We start from the raw sequence: 21,602 nt of genomic DNA, 5'->3' as shown, positions 1-21,602 counted from the left end.
TAGCGGACCTTGACAGCACCCTCCCCGTGCACGTGGCGTGGATCCCCTCCGCAGCCGTATGCAGTGGACACTGTTATCTTTGTTTCACAGACTAGGAAACTGGGGCGCAGGAAGATGGCACCTTGGCTGGTGTCACGCCACGAGGAAGAGGCCAAACTCGGATTTGAACTCGGATCTGTCTACCACCGGCATGTTCTGACCTCTCCATGGTGAGTGCCACTGCCGAGGTCTCCCTCTGGGCGGCAGCAGAGCCAGGACAAGGACCCTGGTCTTCACAGTCCCCTGAGGTGGCCAAATGGGCGCAGCTGGTGATGGGGGGTGATTGGCAGTTAAGTGGGGCAGGGCTGCTCCTGGCGGGGACGAGCAGGGAGTGCCATAAACCCGTGAGGCCCCTGGTTGCCCCGGCGATGAGCAGCCTCTCGGAGGAAGGTTGAGAAGCAGGTGCCGGTTCAGGGTGGCACGGGATGAAGGCACCCGGAGAACGGATTGAATAAATGCCACCAAGTTGTCCAGCTGACTCAGGGCCTGGGGGTTGCGAGGTGATGCAAGGTGACCTGTCCTCCCGCCGTCCCCACAGAAACCACTCCCAGGGGAAGCTCCCGAAGCACCGGTCCTTCGGCCCTCGTCACTGGCCATCTGCGGAGCCCAGGTCCCTCTCCAGCCAGCAGGTGCCTTTATTTATGATCACCTTGGAAGGGTCGAGCAGACATATGTTGCTAAGGGTTGTTTATTCTTGTTTATAAAATTTATGGCTTCACCTCGATTACACACTGTCAAAACAGAAAGGATTGGCCCCAAAGTCTCTTGCCGCATGACTGCCTCAGACGTGCGTACATCTGTTAACTCCGTAGGAGCTGTAGAGGGAAATGAGGTTCACTATAACTCAGAAGCTCTGTCCTGCCACGAGGTGTGAGCCGCAGGCCTTGAGAAGAGACGGCCAGGCGTGCACGTGGGAAGGGAGGCGGCCGGGGTCTGTGAGCGGCCGGGCCAGGTGGCCTCGGGCCCCTGCCCCAGCCAGGCCTTGGACGCTCTCGAGGTGCTTTGAGCTGGGGAGTGGGAGAGAAGGAACTCTATTTCTACGGCCCTCGGGGGTCCAGCTGCAGGATCCCAGCAGCTGGAGAGAGTTCTGAGCCTGTGGCTCTCCACCTGCCGACTTCAGCGGGGAGAGAAAAACACTGACTCTTGCTGCTGCGGGGAGTGGAGATTGGCACGAACTTCCAGGAGGGCAATCTGGCAAAGCACATCGAAGTCCTAGGAATGTGTTTACCTTACGGTCCTGCGATTCGGAGACTGAGGATTTCTCCGAAGAAAATACATACATCGGTGGAGCCATAAGGGGTTTTTTTTTTTCAGTGCAGTATTGCTCATTACAATGAGAAACTGGAAACCAACATCCAACAATAGGCTAGATAATTAAATAAGTAAAATATTTGAAAGACTGTAAGAAATGCCATGAAGCCATTTAAAATGATGGTGCCTACGTATTTACTACTATGGAAAAGTGTTCAGTATCTATTAAGTGACAACAGAAACCCGAAATTACAACATGTTATGGAATGGTCTAAATTCTGTAAAAGAAATAGAAATGTGCGTATAAACACTACAGAAAAATATGAGGATCCATTCTTTACGTTAATACTTATCTCTAAGTTGTGGAATTATGGGTGGTTTTAATGTTCATTTTTGTTTGCCTGGATTTTTTTTCTTTTGCTTTTTAGAGACAGGGTCTCACTCTGTTGCCCAGGCTGACGTGTAGTGGTGTCATGATAGCTCACTCCAGCCTTGAACTCTTGAGCTCAAGCAATCCTCCTATCTCAGCTTACAGAGTAGCTGGGGCTACAGGTGCGCACCATCATACACGGCCAATTTTTTAATTTTTTGTAGAGATGGGGTCTCACTATGTTGCCCAGGCTGATCTCAAACTCCTGGCCTCAAGTGATCCTCCCGCCTCAGCCTCCCAAAGTGCTGAGATTACAGTCATGAGCTACCACCACACCTGGCTTGTCTGTCTGGATTTTCTAATTTTTCTGCAATGAATTTGGGTGGAATTTGACCAAGGCTTACTTGTGTAACATACGTGAGTGAAACAGAACAGAACCTGGCAATGGGTTTCTCTGCCTGTATTAAATCATCACCCTCCCTTGGGATGGATGGAGACAAGAGACCCTCTCAAATTCTCCCCCCAACCCATGGGGAGGGGGCCCCTCTGTAGCCAAAGCCATGGGGCCCCTCCAAAGTCTAGAAGCCTCGAGAATATGCACTGTGTTCATTCTGTGGGAGACAGCTGGCTGTCTGGAGTCCAGCCTGAATTCAGACGCTTGGATTGGGTTCTAGGGCAACAGAGGAGGGAAGAAAAATGATCCTGGCCCCACTGAGGTGTCCCCCGGGGGAAATCGCATGAGTCTGGCACTCCTCTTTCTCCTCTGTTGGTTGCTGCATCTTTACCTTGCGCAGGGTTTGAGAGGAGATAAAGAACCTTCATATTTACTGTCTCATATAGATTTTCCTCCTGGATCATCACCCTCATTTTCCCTGAACAAGCCGGCACCCCAGTGGGTAGAATGATGAGGCTGGTGTGCCATAGTCAGTGAGTGGCAAAACCAGCACTCAATCCCAGCCTTGGTTATCAAAATCCAGTTTCCTTTCTCTTCTGTTCTGCTGAGAGCAGGAAAGGGCTTATCCCTGGGTGAGAAAGAGATGCCAAGTCCAAGTGAGTGCCTGGAGGGCTGTGTTAAGAAGCAGCTTGAGGCTGGGTCCAGATTCCACAGGAAGGAGTTGGGTAATCCATTATTAATGTCTGCCACGGCCTCTGCCGGGGTAGTGGTACAAGTGTGGTGTGGACCTGACGTTTCTGGGCGCCTAGGGCAGAGCAGACCTCAAAGGGGTGGGGATTTCAGGGGCAGCTACGGTCTTCAGGCTGCCTGAGAGTTGTCAGATTGTCTCTCCAAACCAGCCCCTAAAGCTGCGATCCCAGCCCCTCAACTCCCTAAGAAAACTACCTAGCAGGAGAGGGATTTCTCAGAGCTTTGAGGCGACACATCAGGGTCACAGATCTCTGAGAACCAAATACTTATAAATCTGACTAATTAATTAGTCAGCCCTGATGAGCTCAACACCATAATTCAGAATCCGTAATTACATTTTGCATTAAAGCACGCAGAGTTAAGATTAAAGCCAGTGAGAAATGGCGTGGCACCTCCCGCCCCTACCCCACCCCCCTTCCAGGGACTGCAGCTCCCGAAGCCACCTCCCTTCGGCTGCTTTGTCTCTCGGGTCCCTGTGGTGCTGTTCCCAGCTGCCTGAGGAGCCAGTTCCAGCTCTCCCCCATGAGGTGGCTGCAAACATTTTCTTCAGGGAGACATTTTTGGGTTTACAGTTTAAAGTGGCCTCCAGCCAAAGACCACCGGGAACACACCTCTAGTGGAACAAAGTCAGATTTTTTTTTTTTTGTCTTTCTGCAATGAGAGAACGAGCGAACGCGTACGCCATGGGGAACTGTGGGGTGCCCCAGAGGAGGGTGTCTGAAAGGACTCATTGTAGGATTTTGGCTTGTGTTGGGTGGTTTGGGCAAGGGTTCAAGGAAGCGGGGCTTTGCTCGGGGTTGGATGCTGTCTGGAAGCAGGGCTAATTCTATGACTGGGTGTTTTAGCAAATCTTACCTAGAAGGAGAGAAGGCGTGCGGCTAAAATTATAATCGAATACACTGGAGGGTCGGGTGGGCAGAGCCCCCAGCCCCCAGAAGCTGGCAGTCAGCTTGGGCGACCCGCCTTGTGCTTGCACGCACATACCCAGGACGTGATCAAGGAACTCGGTGCTCACTGTGTGCCAGGCACCACGTGCACGACCTCCTTTGACCTCAGCAGCGCCACAAGGGATGGATAACCATCCCCACTTTGTAGGCGTGGAGAGGTCAAGTGACTTGCTCCAGGCCATGAGGAGGAAGTGGCTGAAGCTAGATGTGAATTCTAGTCTAATTCTAGAACCTGAATCCTTACTACCACCCTGGGGACAAGAACGGCCCCAAAATGGCAGGAAGCCTCACGTGGGTACTTGCCATGTTTGGGGACCCACCGTTCAATTGCCTCATTTTGCTTCTGAGGATTTACTTTTCCTCATAGGATACAATCTCCCTGGGGCTCTTTATTTGTCTTATTTTCAACGCACCAGAAATTATCTTACTGGTTTCTCGTTTGGTGTCTCTCCCAAAATAGACGGAATCTCAGTGCCTAGAACAGTGCATGGCACATAGCAGGTGCCCAACAATATTAATTGAACGAATATGAAAGAATGACAACAGTGCCTTTGCCCAGTCTACTTTCTCTCCTGAATTTTCTCTGAATTTCCCTGAAGACTCCTCTGTGCAGAGTGAGGAAAGGTTACTGGTCGGAGCTGATTCCTTCGTGCCCACAGCATCCTGCAGAAACCTGGCTTCAGGCTCTACCGTGCAGGCCCACGAACTGCCCTCACTCCTGTTCTGCCTGCAGCCTGAGCCTCCAGCCCTCAATATCAGCCAATAAATTCCTTTTCCGTCTAAGTGAGGCAGAGCAGGCTTATGTTTCTTGCAGCTTGAGAGCCCTGGCGCAGAGAGACCACATCCGACGCAGTTTCCAGGCGTCCAGCTTCACAGTTTGGATACCAGCAGAGACAGGCCACCGAGCTCGTTCACCAGAGGGCACAGTTACAGCAAACCACCACAGGTGTGAGCCATCGTGCCCACCTGTATTGAGGCTTTTAAACCATATGCCACCCACTCTTGCTTTGCTCAACGGCCACTTCCACTGCCCCATGAGAGCTAGAAAGAGGCGTTCAGAGAAGGCAGCCTGATGGTAGGCCCGGCACAGCCAAGGAGCAGAAACCCTCGGCAGCGGGGTTTTATGCTTTCATTGTCCCCTGCAGGCTTCTCTGGGGTCCGAGAGGCAGGGCACATCTTTAGAGGGTTCCTTCTGTCGTCAAGGGTGGCCTCCCGCAGGCTGGCTCTCTTGTGGATGGTCTAGAAACTGACACAGACCCCGCCCCAAGGCTTTGTCTCTCCCTATGGCTCCGAAACCACCTGGATTGCCAGGGGCCTAAAAAAAGCACGAAGGAAACGCGGCTGCTAGTCCCAGGTGGGACGGCACAGCACCGGCGTGCGTGGTGGAAGCGCGAGGTCCAGCCAGGGCCGGGCACAGCGGGAGCCTGCGGCGCGGGGCGGCCAGCGAAGCCCAGCTGCCCGGGACCTCCTGCTACCGTCAGCAGAGGCCTCCTCGCAAGGACTTTGAAAAACAGTGTTAACTCCAGAGAGGACCTCAATTCAGTCCCTGGAACAAAATAATGACGGTTGTAACAGCCATGAATCATCAACTGCGCACAGATGGCACAGGCTGGGGCTTCTCAGGCCATTTCTCTGCTGTTCACGGCAACGCCGCGTAGTGGGTGCCGCAGTGCCTGTTTCACGGGAGGGGAAACGACAGCTCCAAGCAGCAAGGACTCTCACCCCAGCCTTCCAGCTAGAGGGCGGCGGCGTGGGGCTGAGAACCCAGCGTCCTCGTGCGATCAGGCTCTGGAATCAGCCTGTTGAGCATGTGCTCCGACAAACGTAGCTGTCAGGATGATCACCAGGACTCCATTCTGACCCATGCACCAAGCCTGGGGAGAACTGTGGATCCAGCTTGGGCTGCAGCACAGCCTCCTCTACGTCACAGTCCGACACCGAGCCAGTGTGGTGGGGGCACAGCAAGATGCCCCAGGTTCACGCAAGCCTGGAAACCCCTTGGCCGGATCCTTCTGGCTGAAGGATCTTGCTTATGTACTGTTCCACTCAGACGAGTGGAGGAGGGGATGTGACTTTCCCCCACTCTGGCATAAATCCCATGGAGAGAGCACAGATGACCTTTCTCCGTATAATTTCTCATCGCCCTGCTGTGATTGTTGGTAGCAGTAGAAGCCACTCTGGAAGCTTCATCAGAGTCTGATCTCCAGGGTCGTGGGCAGCCCTGGTTTTTTTTTTTTTTTTTTTTTTTGCAACAGGGTCTTACTCTATTGTCCTGGCTAGAGTGCAGTGGCATTATCATAGTGCACAGCAACCTCAAACTCCTGGGTTCAGGTGATTCTCCTGCCTCAGCATCTAGAGTAGCTGGGACTACAGGCACATGCCACAAGGCCCAGCTAATTTTTCTATTTTTAGTAGAGACGGGGTCTTGCTGTTGCTCAGGCTAGTCTCGAACTCCCGACCTCAAGTGATCCTCCTGCCTCGGCTTCCCAGAGTGCTAGGATTACAGGCGTGAGTGACCGGCCTGGCCCCTAATGTCTTAAAGTGAAAGGTGGGGAAAGGTAGGAAGAAGACTAATGTCTAGATGCTTAGTGCCAGGAACTGAGCTGGGTACACTTTATGTTAACTTGGCTGAATTCTCAGCACCCCGCAAAGGAGACCTCAAGACTCCTGTTTTCCAGATAAGGAAGCGGACGTAGAGGGAGGGGGATAGTGTGCGACTCAGAGGCAGGACTTGGAGGGATGGGGCTTGCACACATTGGTACAAATGCCGTGTGTGAAGAACACTGTGAAGATACATACCCAACCCAGGGGGACGGCTGCCTCTGGGAAGCGGGAGAGAGGACGGGACCATGGAGGGTGCTTGTCTGAAACGCGTTACTCCTTAAAACAAAGCTGGAAGCAAATACGAGAGATTGTCAACAACTGTGAACTCCGGCAGGTGAGGCCAGGGCGTCTGCTGCACGACCCCTGCGTTTCCTTTCCACGGTGGAGACCTGTGTGCTCCTGAAGCCCAGATGGCCAACCTTGAGCCACCCAGGCACGTGGCTGGATAAAAAACAGAACACAGCCGTCGTGTGCTGAAGTACAAATTTAATAAAGCCTCTGATCACATCTTAATCCATAAGTTATCTACAAAACCAAAAAGTCCACAGCTTTTTAGAGCCATCAAGAGCCATCGAGGTGTCCATGAACACCAGCTACAAAAGTACAGATTCAGTGTTTAGATAGTGCAATGCTGCCGACTGTTGAAAAGGAGGATTTAAGTGAAATTATAAACTACACCTCCCTTGTCAAAAAAACAAACAGGTAAAGTTGATATTGGTGCTTATAAACCACTCTCCTCCCACTCCCACTGGCTCCAACCCTCAGGTAATAAAATCGAGATGGATCCGTCCTCTTTGTGCAGGCGGACAGTTTTCAGGCCCCCGCGTATCTGTACAAAGCTGCTCAGCGTACGCTCGTTCAGCAGAAATCCTCGAAGGAATCGAGTGTTTGAACAAAGTGGCAAGTCCACAGAATCAGAGGTTACTAACAAATCTTAAATAATAGTAATAAATTCCTGTCTTTAAATTCCTTGCCATCTTTCCATCAAAGCCAAGCACACGCTCTGTTCTCCAGAAGCCCAGGGGTTCTAACCTGGGTGGGACCCCAGGATCCAGCGGAACCCCTCTGGTGCAGGCTGCAGAGTCAGGTCTTCCCTGCTTTGCGGCCAACAGGAAGGTTCTTGCTGGACGGGGTTCTGCTGCCATGAAGAGAGCTAAGCCGGCGGCACAGGGCAGAGGCGGCCCAGGCACTCCTGGCTTCTTCGGATCTGGCTGCGATCTTGGTGGTGGGGATGCGGGAGGAGCACGGCGAGGCGGGAGAGGCTGGGTGGCTGTCAGTGCAGACCACAGACGGGGCCTCTGCCGCTGTCACCTAGATCTAGAGTGCAGCTCTCATGGCAGAGCTGAAGAACAGGGCAGAGGAGCACGATGGGTTGGAAGAAAAATGAAATTAAAAAAAAAAAACCAGCCCAGAAGGCGTGAGTCTCCTCAACCTCGTGAGCCCATCAGTGCAAAGGGCCCCACAAAGGGCCCCAGATGCCCCGTACTGAGGAAGGACAGGCAGCAAGACCCAAGTCCCTTGGGATTCCACAATGTCTGGGGTAAAGCCACTGCCCAGACGGGATAGGTACCTCAGGTTAGTGTTTGAGTCCTCATTAGATGACAAGCAGGGCAAACCGGCAGGGACTAAAGGCCCCCTCTGGAACCAGCAGGCTTTGGGTGACAGCCAGTGTGTTCTGGGAATGGGGCTGCTTTTAAAGGCCAATGGGCTTCTTCTCCCCAACCAGGATGCCGAGTGAATGCACAGGATGCTTGGCCTGCTGAGGACTCGGGAAGGGGCAGGGGAGCCGCAGTGTGGAACGTGTGGCTTCCAGGCGGGAGCGGTGCCCTGAACTTGCTGTGCTCCGTGGCCCCCCAGCAGGCGCCCGGGCTTCCCCGGGCAGCAGGTGGGCCCAGCGGTGTGGGAAGAGGCTGCTGTGGACGGTGTGGAGGCAGAGACTGTCGGGTGCATAGAGGCTTGGCAAGGCCTTACCTGAGTAAAGTTTCAGAAACGGAAGGAGGATCTCACGCACAGCAGGTTTCGTGCGCTTAGACCCACGTCATGAAAACCATCTGGACTCTTGGAGTTCCTGGGACTTGTTCTCACGCAGTTCACTCAGAGGGTTAAGGAAAGAAAGACTCTCACAAAAAGACAAAACTACCAAAAAGCAGCCCCTCTGCGATCACCAGGAAAAAGGACCAACGTGGGCAGAATCTGGAGGTTTATTTTCCACATTCCCTTCCCGTAAGTGTCACCTGGAGAATGCTGCGTCGTGTTGCCTAAAGTTCTTGAGGCCATAGGGGGTCTCATGGCTATAGAAAGGGTCTGGGGGCTGATGTCACCTGGTAGGTTGGTCACGTTCCCAGGGGCACGCCGCCTCCAGGAGCTGGAGGTCCCTGGCAGCCCAGGAGCCCTTGAGGGGTGGGGCCGGGGCGGAAGCTAGGAGAGCTCAAAGCCCGTGTTCATGCTGATGGCGTAGCGCAGCTTCTCCCGGAGGACGCTCTTCTTGCTGTAGTTGGGCAGCTTGAGCAGGTTGAAGCAGGTGGAGGAGGTGGGCAGACGGCCGCCCGGTTCCCGCTTGCGGATGGTGAAGAAGCCCCGGAGGACGCTGCCCAGGGTGTCCCCGGTGTCCTGCAAACACACACCATGGCCTTGGGTCGGGAGGCACCTGGTTTGGGAGCCTGGGTAGTGCCCTGGCACCTGAGATCAAACCCCAAACTCAGGACAACGGGCCTTAAAATGTTGAGTCCTGAGAAGCTAGGACTTCTTGAGGCCACATGGAAATCCTGTACTAAGTAGGTGCTTGGAAACGGGGCCTTCTGGTTTGTAGCTAATTATTGGTTAACCAGTTGTCAAAGAGCAAAATGCTGTGAAACTGTTATAGGTACCGAAACATTTCTGAACGCAGCGTAACATCTCCCTGAACTCGCCGGTGCTGTGGCCCGTGGCAGGCTATGACTTGGGTCAACTTTCCCTCAGTGCAGAGGCTGAGATCGTCTAGTGTCCTGCGTGAGGAGGGATCAGCAGCTCGTACTGGGTGTCTGGAAAGGCAGCGACGCCCAGAGGCCACGGGGCTTTTGGGGAGTAGGACATTTAGCTGCGCACCCGCTGCAGTCAGGCTCGTAACACACAGAGCTCCGTGACCCTAAGGCACTCGTTCTCCCTTCACAGACGAGGAAACAAAGCCACCTGCCCAGATGTACACAGCCCGCGGGTGGAGGGGCCGGCATTCAAGCTACATCTGTCCACTTCCTGAGCCCGTGTCCTCTCCCCGTCCCACGCTGCCTCTCAGATCTGGAACCCTGGTGAGAGCAGCAGCTACTAAAACAGCACGCCCCGTCCCAACCCACGCACATCCCCAAGGAAGTAGAGAGAAACGGACCTCCAGGAGAGAGCTGAGGCCCAGAGCAGGCTGAGCACGTGGGTGCCCTCTGAGGGACGGGCCAGCTCTCCTGCTGTGAGAACTGTGGGACCCAGCAGACAGCCGCCAGGAGGGAAGTCAGGGAACACCGCCGGAGGCCCGCTCTCCCCCAGCTGTGGTACCTGATCATCCGACACTTCGACGCAGCGGATGGAGAAGGGAGGCTTGAGGTAGGCGAATCCCAGGAGCGGGGGCCTGGAGCAGCTGGTCACAAACTGCGACACAAGGCAGGGGCAGAGGGGGACAGGGTGAGGCTCTGGCTCCCCTAGAAAGGGCTCCCTTGCAGCCATGCGGGGCACTTTCGCTTCCTGTTGCCGTATCACTCACTGCTGTTTGGCCAGCAGTGTGCAGTGACAGAGAGGTGCATCTGGCCCAAGGACTGAGACACAGCTCACAACTCCTCGGGGGTGCAGCTCGCTGGGACTAAAACACATGAAAACCCAGGGATGTGGCTGGTCGTCTGCGAAAGAGCGTGGGCCTGAAGAGTTCAGCAACAGTGCAAACTCCCGAGCAGGGCGCTGGTGTGACATCCCCAGAAGGCAGATCTCCGACAGGACCGTCACAGTCAGCAGGAACAGAGCAGTGGCCGACACCCTTCCTTAGAGAGAGACCATGCAGCGAGAGCACCAGAGGGCGAGGCAGAAGCTGGTGGCGCCCGCTGCTGTGGTGCGGAGAGAGGGAGCCCTGGTGTGGGCCGCGCCACCAACCGCGCTCACTCATGTTGCACCTGGCATCCTGCGGGCGTGACTGTGCAGGTGCGCTCCCCTGCGCTGCCTCCCTGCTGGTTTACAGAGTGGTGCGTGTGCTGGGCTCCCGGAGCCCCTCTCCAGGAGACTAACCTCTCGGCTCACTGACAAAAACCAGGCCTCCGGAGCCAGCGAGGCGAAGGAGCAGACCGAGGTGCCGCACGGCCCACGTGGGGCCTATGGGCGGCCACACTGCCCTGCTCTTCCCCTGGCATTCTCCAAACGGCAGCGCCTGGGTTACTCCCCAAATGTGCTAGCTTGTGCCTGGACAGAGGCATCTCACCAACCTGGAAATCCCAGTGATAAACTTGCATAGGAATGTCCTAAGAAACCATGCACTGTAATCAGCAGTAACCAAGAACATTCTCCCTTCTCTACAGGACACGGGAGTCTGTTACTTACAACACCAAGCTGCACTCCAAATTCAGCGACAAGTTGGGAGGTTGGGTCTTACAATAAATAGTACCATTTAAACAATGTTATCAATGGTTGTGAGAGTCCTGAAACCATCCAAAGACAGTTTATGTGTTCAGGCTTCAACAAATTTTTTTAAAAAGTATTGACAGATATTGCTATTCTGATGTTTTATTTCTAAAAACCACAGCAGCAGCAGCAGCTCATGTGCAGAAAGCATTGCTGCGCTTCCACACTGTGCTGAGCGTTCCAGGAGCACAACCTCGTCCAATCACGCCACTGGGTCGTGTGTCGGGATCGTGGTTAGTTCTAAGGGTGAGGAGCCAGACACAGAAGTGTCTGCACAGCCCAATCCAGGCCGGCTCTGATCTGCTGCCCGCTGCAAACTGAGCTGGTCGAAGGAGGGAAGGGACTCTCACCCTCTCGGGACAGAGGAGGGACGGAGGGCACGGGAAGCCTCCAGGTGCTCTGCTCTCACTGCATGTGAGAGAAGCACGGTCACATCCCCTCCTGTGCAGGGGCTATGGTCCCCCACCTGGCTCTGGAGCTTGTCTACAGCCACAGAAAAGCTCAGGCCCACGGCCTGCAGGAACTGCAGGTTTGGTGACAGGTCATCCAGAGACACAAACACGCCTGCTGTGTGGGGCGGTGACAGCACGACTGTGAGATCCTAGGCACTGCTGGGAAAACTGGATGATGCTCCCAGAATCAACTTCTGGAATGGTGTCTCCCTGCACACCCGAATCCCTGCAGCTGGGGGGATGACTGGAGCACCGTGTATCTGCTTGGCTGAGGGAGGACCTCCTCAGCCGGAGTGACCAGCCCAGGAGGGAGAAAACCAGCTGCCATTTTGCTTGGTGGCGATACTGGCCAGGTGGCCTCAACAACAGAGATCACGCAAGACTTCAAGAAATCCCAAAGGGCAAAGGAAAATATTTTAAGGGATTAAATTTACCTCCAGAATATGGCAAAATGTTCCTGATATTCGGTCAAGTAGAAAATCAGGTGGTGAAATGATGAGTCTGTTTTTATAAAAATATACACATACATAGCACAGACACAGACAAGCGTGTCTTCCAGAGTCCTGGAAAATACCCTTTGCTGATGTCAACAGTGAAAATCTACGCATTGGCATCGGGGGCGACACTGTGAGCACGTACAGCTTTACAGACACCGGAGCAGTGACCTGGGTAAGAGCCACTCTATTTACAAAAGTGTACATCGGTACCGGCCTAAGCAAGTGTATTTCACTGCGACATTGCGTTTGTGTGTTGTGTTTGGATGTTTTACATTATTGAGAAAAAGGGTGCACAGAGGTAGCCTCTGGTGAGCAGGAATGTAGATGGCTTAAAATGCTTCACTGTAGGACTATGGATTGTTTAAAATTTTGCTTATCTGTATTTTCCCAAAGCAAGGTAGTAAATATTATTTACTTCTCTAATGAAAAGAAAGAAAAGAAATGTTAGCAAGGCCAGCACGGGTGAAGGGAGGATGGACTGCTGCACCCCCCAGGCAGGCACGCCAGGCAGGCCCTGTCCCTGCAGCCAGGGGCACGAGGCAGGTCCAGCCTTGCCCTTTGGCCCTCGCTGACTACCGCTGGCCTGCCAGGGAGGCCTACCTAGGGGAGAAGATGTGCTGATGACGTGAGGTCGTCTTGATAATTCCGTTTCTTCTAGTGTAAATTATTACACTAACCGGCCTTCTAGGTTTATGAGAATACATGAACGCATGCACGGAGGTGATAAATACACTACCTTCAGAAACATGGCTCTTTCCTCGGGCGTGAAGTCGGAGGCCAGAATATCCCAGAGCCAGATGATGACTCTGTGGCTTCCATGAAAACCACCGTAGTACACCGTGTGCCTCCTGAAAACAATCCGACAACAGGCTCAGCACCACCCCGTGACGGGCACTTATGGCACAGGCAGGCATGGACATTTAGGTAAGTGGCACGGTCAACTCTGATGGGCGGGGGCAACACTACTAACTTCTCTTAAAGCCACAAGTTCACGCCTTAATAACCTCATATCCCTGGGCAGAGAGTTCGAGAGCTAGCCCTGCTGTTCCCAGGGAGAAGACATCACGAGACCCTGTGACCCCACCTCCTAGAACTTCAGAGAGCCCTAGTCCTCAGGACCTGCGTCCACTTCTCAGCTTCTCAGCAGACAAGTGGTCGAGCTTTTACTCCAAAGCTGCCAGTGCTCTGGGAGGAGGAGGAGATCTGGAGCTGGGCTCCCGAAACAACTCTCCGAAAGCAACCCAGTGAGGGGGGCAGCTGGCCTTCTAGGAGGCCTGAGAATTTCACCCGACCCCCTCACCCGCCCCTTACTTTAAATCTTCCAGATCCATCTCAGCATTGTCGCCGGAGATGAGGCGCTGCAGCTCAGGGGTTGAGAACATTCGGATCCACTCGGGTTTGATGATGGAACGGAATCCGCTAATGAGGGCAGCTGTCTGGTTTTTGATTTGCGTGTGCATGCGAAAATGCGCCATCAGATGGATGTAGCTAATTCTGTTGCCAACAAGGAAGAGAAAACAATGGAAATTAACAGGTCAGCGCAGCCTGTTAGGAATGGGCTGAAAGACGAGTCTAGTCATTTCTGAACCATTTTATTAGAAACACAAATAGCACAAGAGCATGTCACCAGAACAATGACAATGAAGATGACGATGACAGCGCTCCTCTGTGCCACTGTGCATGTGTTAAGCCTTCAAGGGCATTACCTCATTCCCTCCTCCCAAAAAACCCGTGGGTCATACATCGAATAGTCCCCCCACTGTGTCAAGAATCAAAGTGAGACATTCTCCAGGTAAGAAGAGGACCCTGCTTAGTACAAAGGGTGCTTTCTGGACTTTCATTTAACCTCATCCTTCTGGACATAAGCCAATTAAGATATAATTCAGTCTTCCAATAAGCTCTAAAGTAGAGAAAAATTGCTTCATGTCAGAACTTTAATCAAAATCTCGCTAATCTAGACCAAGAGTCTAAAACCATGAAAGGGTAGCCCTGCCTGCAGGATGCTTTAAACAGACGCAGCCGGCTTGGTTAGGTGTGGCTTCAGCTGGGAGCTCAGAGCAGCTGACGACAGCTCCAAGCAGAGAGTCTGCTGGGTCTGCTTTTATGAACACGATGACCTCACCCTACAGCTGTACAATATAATGCGATCCTTTTGAGCAGCTTAAATGCATTCCAATGAGCTTGTTAGCATCGCTGATTTCTTAGCAAATCATTTACTCGGAGATTAAAGAACTTGAGCCCAGCCCAAGTACAACCCTCACAGATTACATATTAGTGCAGTACAAATAAATGTGTTTTACCCCACAATGCTCAGGTCCAAGTTAGTGAGCTTGAAAATATCCCTATTTTAAAAAATTATCCAGCAGCAAATCTATACATTAATACATTCAAATATGAATTTTTCTACTGCTACTCCTCCCAAGTGCTCGTGGAAGCAAGTTACTAATACTGCTCTATTTTATGGAGAGAGAGAGAGAGAGGGAGGTAGGGCAGGTGGTGGAGGGAGAGAGCGAGAGTGTACAGGAAACATTCGACACTCAGGAGGTGCAAGATCAAATGTCGCTCCTAAGGGGCAGGCCACTGGCACTGCTAGGCCTGTTAAGTTAGTCTGTCGAACTGAATGCCCTGTCCTTACCCTGGGGTTTTGCGCTATGAAAGTGTAAGAGTTTGTCAGGTGAGTTTCCACAGAGGAGGTTTCAAGGCAGGGATCTCTAGTGCAGCCTGTGCCGACCCACCTTCTCTGGCCGCCATACACAGCAGCCAGTATGCATCGGGAGGAGAGAATAACTTCCTACCACTACCCCCAAGCCATGACACCTGACAGAATGCGGCCTCTCCGGGGCTGGCAGGATTCATGGGACACGTCACATATCCAATGATGGTGACTACCACTGCTGGCATTTATTAAGCCCCTCCTTGGAGTCCAACATTCTGGAAGGTGTTTTACACACCTTCTCTCACATGCAGCCCTCCAAAGGAATGGTCACAGGTCGCATGGCGGTCAGGACCAGGACTCGCCCCTGCTCTCTGACCCCGAACTGGGCCCTCTCTACTCCCCCAGGCAGCTCCTCCCAACCTGTGCTTGCTTCCTTCTAAGTTTTCAAACTAGCACCCTGTGGCCAAGGGGCAGGGCTGGCATAATTCAATCATGATGACAACAGGGTCTGTTCTTCTGATTATTCTGACAGTTTAAATAAAAAACTTCCCAAGCAAGCAGACTGACTGCACCACCCGATCTGAGAGGAACACGACGCTTGGGGACACTGGACTGTGACGTGCATCTGATGCAAGTGACTCACCAGGTGGGACTGAGCCCTCACCTGTCACTAAAGAGACTGATGTTCCGATTAGCAGTTCAGATGCTCAGCTGAGCCTGGTGGCAGACAATTGACAGACTGACAGAAGGACTAATGTCTACTCCTCATGCCAGGTTCTACTGTTTTAATGAGTTGACAATAGGGCTGGGTAGAGGCAGTGCATTGAGGGGTTTTGCTTCTAGGGACCAAAAGGTTGACATTTATGATAGATTCCTAAAAGCCCGTTATCCGTGACAAGAGCTGCCAGGCCTCAGAGTCTCTCCAATTCCCCATGTCTAAGTACCTCCGTCTGGGGCATTTGAATTCATCGCTGTGTCATCTCAAGAACAGTGTTTGATACAACTGCCACATGCTATCACTCCCAAATGATCTGCCCCTCCAAGGTGTCTTTCCGCCTCTGTGCCCTCTGGGTTCAGTTCGGCGTGCCCGAATGGCTCGGAACCCATCTGTCTGCATCTAGAGCCGTCATTAAATTCCTAAGAACACTGCGGCCTGGGTGCCTCTGACCTTAGGAAGGCTACTGCAAAAAATAAATCGTCAATTCTTATTTTGCAAATCGAATTTAATACAATTCCGGCCTATGAACTGTAACCAGTAAATTCCATTATGATATTTATGGCCTCTTTGGACTTCCATCTATCTTAATAAATTCTCAACGTAAGCCTAGAGAGCCAGAATGAAGTCTTTTCAAGTGGTGACCTTAAAAATCTAATTGCTATACTCACTTATTTTCATTTGTAACAGGAATGGTCTTCCCTCCAGGAATCAGTTCATGGCAAACAAGCTGGGGGAGAAGAAGGGGAGTAATTACTAGAGACGATTCTAACGGGGAAATAAAGCTTCCCGAAGATGAAGGGGCCTGCCGCAGACGTTCGCCGTGATGATGGAATTGAGATGGTGCGTGTTTGGGGACAGTCACTTCTCACAGAAAGTCAAGGCTGAAATACCAACAAGTGACCCTTGATATGAATATGAAAGGTTTTCTTCTCATCCGATGCGTGTTCAAACATTTGTATTAAGGCTTCAGGATGTCGTGGAAGGGGATGTGTGGGCAGCTAGGAGCACAGCAGTTTGGGTAAATGAACGTTGGCACATCCACGCCCTGGAATACCGTGCAGCGAGTTAAAAATGTGATGAAAATGTGTATTTGTTGAAAAGGTGGAAAAAAAGACTATCTAACAACATGCGTGGGATGGTATCATTTCTGCAAAAAACAATTACACACACGCCGGGGGAAGAGTCTGGAAGGACGGGCACCACACTACCAGGGGCAGCTCCAGGCACTGGCATTGTAAGTGGCTTTCACTGCCATCTTCATGCTCGTATTATAGTGGAATTTCTTGTTAGAAGTTTTATTATTTTTATAGTCAGGAGGGAAAATTCAGTATATTAGGAGGGAGGCTCAAAATCTGATTAATGATTTGAAAATGCTATAAAATCAACTGCTCTCCTCAACTTCAAGAACACTTCTGTGGGTCACCTAAAAATCAAAGTTTACGTCATTTTGAAGCTAATTTTAATAGAAATTCTATTAATATGCTGTAACTCTATGGATGTAGAAAGGAAAAACAGTGACCTCCAGTCCCGCTGCTACCGACACCCAGGGTGGCACCAGAGGACTGTAAAGCTGAAAGGGCGCTGAGAGGTCACCCAGCCTGATGTTTCCCATAAAGGGTTCCGGGGAACACCTTGTCTGCGCACTGGTATTTCTAGAACCGTTCTTTGTAACAACGTTCCTTCTTTGAAAGAAGAATTCTGCATCAGAGGAGTTGGGGACACTTGAGGTCACCACAACGGCATTCAGTGTCCTTCTCACAGCCCTTACGTGCCAGCCTGCTTGCTGGCCTTCGCGGGGGACAGGCCACGCGGGGCTCCCAGTGGTGTTTACAGACTGGTCCATCAAGGACTCACATTTGGCAAATGGAACTTTTTGGGGATAAGGAAAATGTGGCTCAGGGAGACTGAGTGACCTCTCAGACGTGAGCCAGGCCGAGCCCAAGCCAGCTCTGTGCTAAGAAGCTCCTGGTGCGGTTTCTCCCAAGCAGCCCTCGGACCATGTGCACACAGAGCCTCGTGCAGGGCCTCCGTGGGGATGCATCTGGAAGGGTGGAGGACGCTCTAGAGAAAGGCCAAAGGCTGTGGGGGCAGAGGAGCGGCTGCCCTGATTCCAGGGCTGCGCTTCCCGCTCTGCTCTTCACGACGAGCATGAACAAGGACAGGGCTCTGCTGGAGGCACTTCTTGGGTGGCTTCTGCTCCTCTCTAAGTCATAATCCTCCGTTTGTGACGGCTAATCCTCACCATGGTAACGAAAAGCAATGTTACGAATGGGGAATTGTGCGACAAAATGCGGTCTGAGCAAAGCGGGCTTTCTGTGGGAGCGCTCCGAGGGGCGAGCAGGCAGACGCTGGGCCAACTTGGAAAGAAAGGGCGGTGCCCTCCCTCCTGCACGGTGAAAGGAAGAGGGTGGGCCACGCAGGGGGATGAGAGACCAGACAGACAGACAGACCCACCCTCAGCTTGTGGACCTGTCTCCCAGCAAAACATCAAGAGCAGGCCGCTCTCAGGAAGCCCACGCTTAGGGGGAGGGGAAGGAGCCCTCAGCCAGCGAGGCCAACCTACCTGGCCCATGACGTCCTCATCGTAAGACAGGGTCAGGCCCAAGTCAGCGATGTCCCCGTCATAGCGCTAATGCAACAGAGAAGGGGAAAACGTTGGGGCTGAGGAAGACGACCTCCTTGAAGAATTTTACTCTCCCTGCCCCCCTGCCCCGGAGGAGCCACTTTGGCAGTGTTTACAACCATGGCTGCCAAATGGCTTGAAGCAAAGGAGAAGGCCACTCGTCCCCTTGAGGACGAAGGCTGTGCAGAGCAGCCCTGAGACAGCCCACAAGGGGACGTGGGGGCCTGCGGCAGCTACAGGGAGAGCAAGGAGGAGAGGGCCTGAGATCTCACTGCAGAACACGGAAGGTGAGGGATGCAGGTGAGCCCTGGGGGCTTCACAGGGCCGTGCGTTCACGCTGCTGCTCGGCTTGGCTCACCCGCCACTCCGCACTCACCTTGATGGAAGTGAGGTTTTTGTAGAACTCTGAGTCCAGAGAAGGAAGTTCGTCCACGGAGCTGTAGAAGATGCTGTGGTGGTGCCCAAGCAGCTGGCTCAGGAAGAAGGATGCGAAGGGCACGTCCACCACAATTCCCTGTGGAGGGACAGTTTTCCACTGCTCGGTCCAGCATCCCCGACTCGGTCACTGGAGCGGGTGGCTCAGGCTGCAGACGTGGCCCCGACGTGCCTCCGGCCCCTCGTAAGTGTTCAGTGTGGGGAGCAAAATCTCCCCTCCTTTCCCAGAGACAATCGAGTGCCTCCCAGGGACAGCACAGCCTAGTGTTATGGGCACAGGTTTTGGAGCTGCACCGCTCAGGGATCCAATCCCATCTCGGCTCCTGCCAGGCCACGGGCCGCCAGCTTTCTCCTCTGCTGCTGGGGAACAGCACCAGCCTCTCAGTCATGAGGACTGAATGAGGACTCAGGGCAGCCATGGGGGGTGTGTAGACGGTGCCACGCCACGGGCACGAGCGCAGAGGACAGGCCCTCACCTAGAGGCAGGGCATTGAAGCTTCCAGGAGGAAGAGCTACCTAAGCGAGACCTGAAGGAGCACCAGGTCCTGGTGCGAGGCCCACAGGTGTGCTCCAGGGATGGAAGGCAGATCTTTCCGTCTGCAGCACTGAGCGTGAGGGAGGCCAGGGAGAAGGCAGGGCCAGACCTAGAAGGGGCCCAAAGGCCTCGCTGCAGTCTGGATTCTATCCCGAGGGCTCTAAGCAGGGAAATGGACTGGAGGGAAAGACAGGAGGCAGGGACACAGCCAGGCAGCTGTGGCATAATGCTGGGGGACACACCGAGAGACTATGCCAGGGCAGTGGCCGGAAGGGTGAGGCCGAAAGGGACAATCACTGAGACATGATGGTGGCTGGTACAATTGTTGCCAGAGATAAGGGAGGAGGCGGAGGCGAGGCCCAGGAAATGGGAAGGACGTTGAGAAAAGCCAGAAGGCCATGCTTTCCAGGGGCGCAGACTCCCTGGGTTTCCCCACAGCTACACATTTAAAGGAAAAACATGGCACACCCCCAGGTAGGTCCTAATGGGACTTTTAATTTTTTAAAAGGGGAATCGACTGAGAAATTGTCTCCATTTTGCAGATGAGGAAGCAGAGGCACAGAGAATGAGCCCAGGGCCCCCAAGAGGACTCCGATGGGCCACCTGATTTCATCACAGCCCGGGACCGGGGCCTATGTCAGAGGCTGTTTCCAAAGTAGTTTGCCCGAGAGGCCTCCATCTCTCAGCTTGCCCAGCACCCTGCTTCTCCAGGGCCCCTGCGGGGTGTGCGAGGAGTACTGCCCAGGTGGCTCACGCCCCCACTGGGGCTCGGAGCTCAGCAGTGCCTGGGCCCTGGTCCCTGCAGCTCTGCAGCCCGCTGTGAAGGCCCACCCAGGCTGGCCACTGATGGCGTTCTGCTGGAGCTTTATGTCCTTCCTGGGGAGCAGGACTCTCAAAGCTACTTGAGGTGATCCCCCCTCAGCTCTCAATGGACAGGGAGCAGGAGCTGTGTGGGCCTCACCCAGACCCTGCGGAAGCCCACACTGCCCTGACCCCACGAGATTGCAGAGTGGACGCTCAGACACCCTTCCTCTGAATAACGGTGAGGATGACAACTCTGAGCTACCTCATGTGACCAGGTGCCAGGCCTCATAGGCGGGGTTCATATATATCACCTCATTTACTGCCAGCAGCAACCCAGCAAAGTGGATTTTAGTATCCCCACTTTCCTGATGAGAGACCAGGGGCTTAAAAAGTAAAGTGACTCAAATACACATGGCCACGCACAGGCTGGGGAGGAGCTAGCCTTGACCGGTTGCCATGGGCTATGTCCCATCCTCTTTGGTCCGTAGGCCAACTCCCAGGTGCCTTGAGCTGTGAGGCGGTCACTCAAATAACACAAGATTTTAAAATCATCAAACTCCACAAAATGCTGCCCTCCTACCGTGGGGACCAAGCCTCCACGTGGTGATCTAGCTCTGTATGCTGCTCCTCACACCTCAGGGAGGGAGACGGCTGGCCCAGGACTCAGACTGGCCTGGGTTCGAATTCTACCCACTTAACTAGCAACAGGACTCTGCACAAGTGACTTTTCAAAGCCTCAGTTCCTTCATGCTGAAACAAACAGGACAGCTGCAGTCACGGCACAGGACTGTCGAGAGGATTCAACAAGATGCCACATGCAACTGCCTAGGACTCGTGTCCCACAGATCTTGGTGCCGGCCCCTCTTTCCTCAACCATATTCTAATGACAGTTTGTTTACACGGGTGGCCCGATCACATAAATGTGTATCAGGAGCCCTCGGGGCCTCTACTGTTCTATTTCACTTTGCGCCTTAACATGCCTACCTCGTACACAGCCTTCCCCAGCATCTTCCCCACGAACTCGAAGAGCTGCAGGTAATTCTCATGTATGTAGGACGTGGGTGAGGGGTACAGCCTCTCGTCCCCGCTGGTCGTCTGCGAGGCAAAAAGACGGGGAGAGGCAGAGAGGTTAAGTGCCTAGTGACGAGTAAGCCCGGCTCTCGCTTCTCATCCGTCACCTCGAATCTGGCTACTGTCAGCCCCATTCTCGCTCCCCCGACATACCGTGAACAGATTGAGCGCTGGGTCGAACACCCGCTTGATGATCTCCTCCAAGAATTCCTTGAAAACGCCGTCTTGATCGATCCCGGCCTCGTCCACCCCGAGGTCGTTGACGAACTTCACGCGGATCACGCCCTTCATGGCGTGCTGGGAGAGCTGCCGGAGCTGCTCGTAGCCGTCCTGCCGAGGGCAGAATTCAGCCCGTTAGAAACCAAGGCCTCCTGCGTAACTCAGGGCTCCCTCCTCAAGGCTCCTTCTCCCCTGGGCGACGCTTTCCCAGCGTAACTACTAAATGTGCAAGTCAGGACATGTGGGTACACGGCAAGAGCAGTTCTCACCTGCTTTTGAAGGAGAGCCTATTAAAAGGAAAGATTTGTCTTGGGGATGTGACAGTCTCGCTCTTTGGCAAGGGGAGACTGACCTCAAGAGGACGCAGAGCAGTGAGCTGGGGAGTTAGACAAAATGAGTCATGACAAGCTCTTGGCCATCAGACAAAGGATGGGACGAGCCGGCGCAAGATGGCTCTCTCTCTCTCTCTATGCTAAGAGTATCTTTTAGCTCATGGCAAAAAAAAAAAAAAAAAAAAAAAAATCAAGCTTAGGGAACACTATAAAATGAAAATAAGTAACCCCGCTCCTCAAATCCTTGTGCCTTTCCCCAGATCACGAAGAACCTTA

The 21,602-nt window shown here is 53.2% G+C and overlaps 1 protein-coding gene across 5 annotated transcripts in view; it reads right to left on the bottom strand.

Moving 5' to 3' along the window:
* Positions 1–8,540: 8,540 nt before the first annotated feature.
* Positions 8,541–21,602, bottom strand: part of UBE3B (ubiquitin protein ligase E3B) — a 49,525-nt gene continuing 36,463 nt past the window's right edge. For 4 of the 5 annotated variants that reach the window (XM_012650199.1, XM_012650200.1, XM_012650201.1 and 1 more), the window contains 9 exons: positions 20,929–21,105; positions 20,689–20,799; positions 18,307–18,444; positions 17,871–17,936; positions 15,976–16,034; positions 13,245–13,427; positions 12,670–12,781; positions 9,878–9,970; positions 8,541–8,965 (listed from right to left, as the gene is read on the bottom strand). In XM_012650199.1, the coding sequence (XP_012505653.1) occupies positions 8,774–8,965; positions 9,878–9,970; positions 12,670–12,781; positions 13,245–13,427; positions 15,976–16,034; positions 17,871–17,936; positions 18,307–18,444; positions 20,689–20,799; positions 20,929–21,105 (1,131 nt within the window). In that variant the 3' untranslated portion in view covers positions 8,541–8,773. Of the gene's footprint in view, positions 8,966–9,877; positions 9,971–12,669; positions 12,782–13,244; positions 13,428–15,975; positions 16,035–17,870; positions 17,937–18,306; positions 18,445–20,688; positions 20,800–20,928; positions 21,106–21,602 lie in introns of those variants that run through there. The other variant, XR_001137720.1, reaches the window with a different exon arrangement.

The sequence above is a fragment of the Propithecus coquereli genome, unplaced genomic scaffold (genome assembly GCF_000956105.1).
Source record: "Propithecus coquereli isolate 6110/MARCELLA unplaced genomic scaffold, Pcoq_1.0 Scaffold314, whole genome shotgun sequence".
NCBI lineage: Eukaryota > Metazoa > Chordata > Mammalia > Primates > Indriidae > Propithecus > Propithecus coquereli.
Note: the sequence above shows the minus strand (reverse complement) of the source record. Positions and strands in the feature narration are given on the sequence as shown.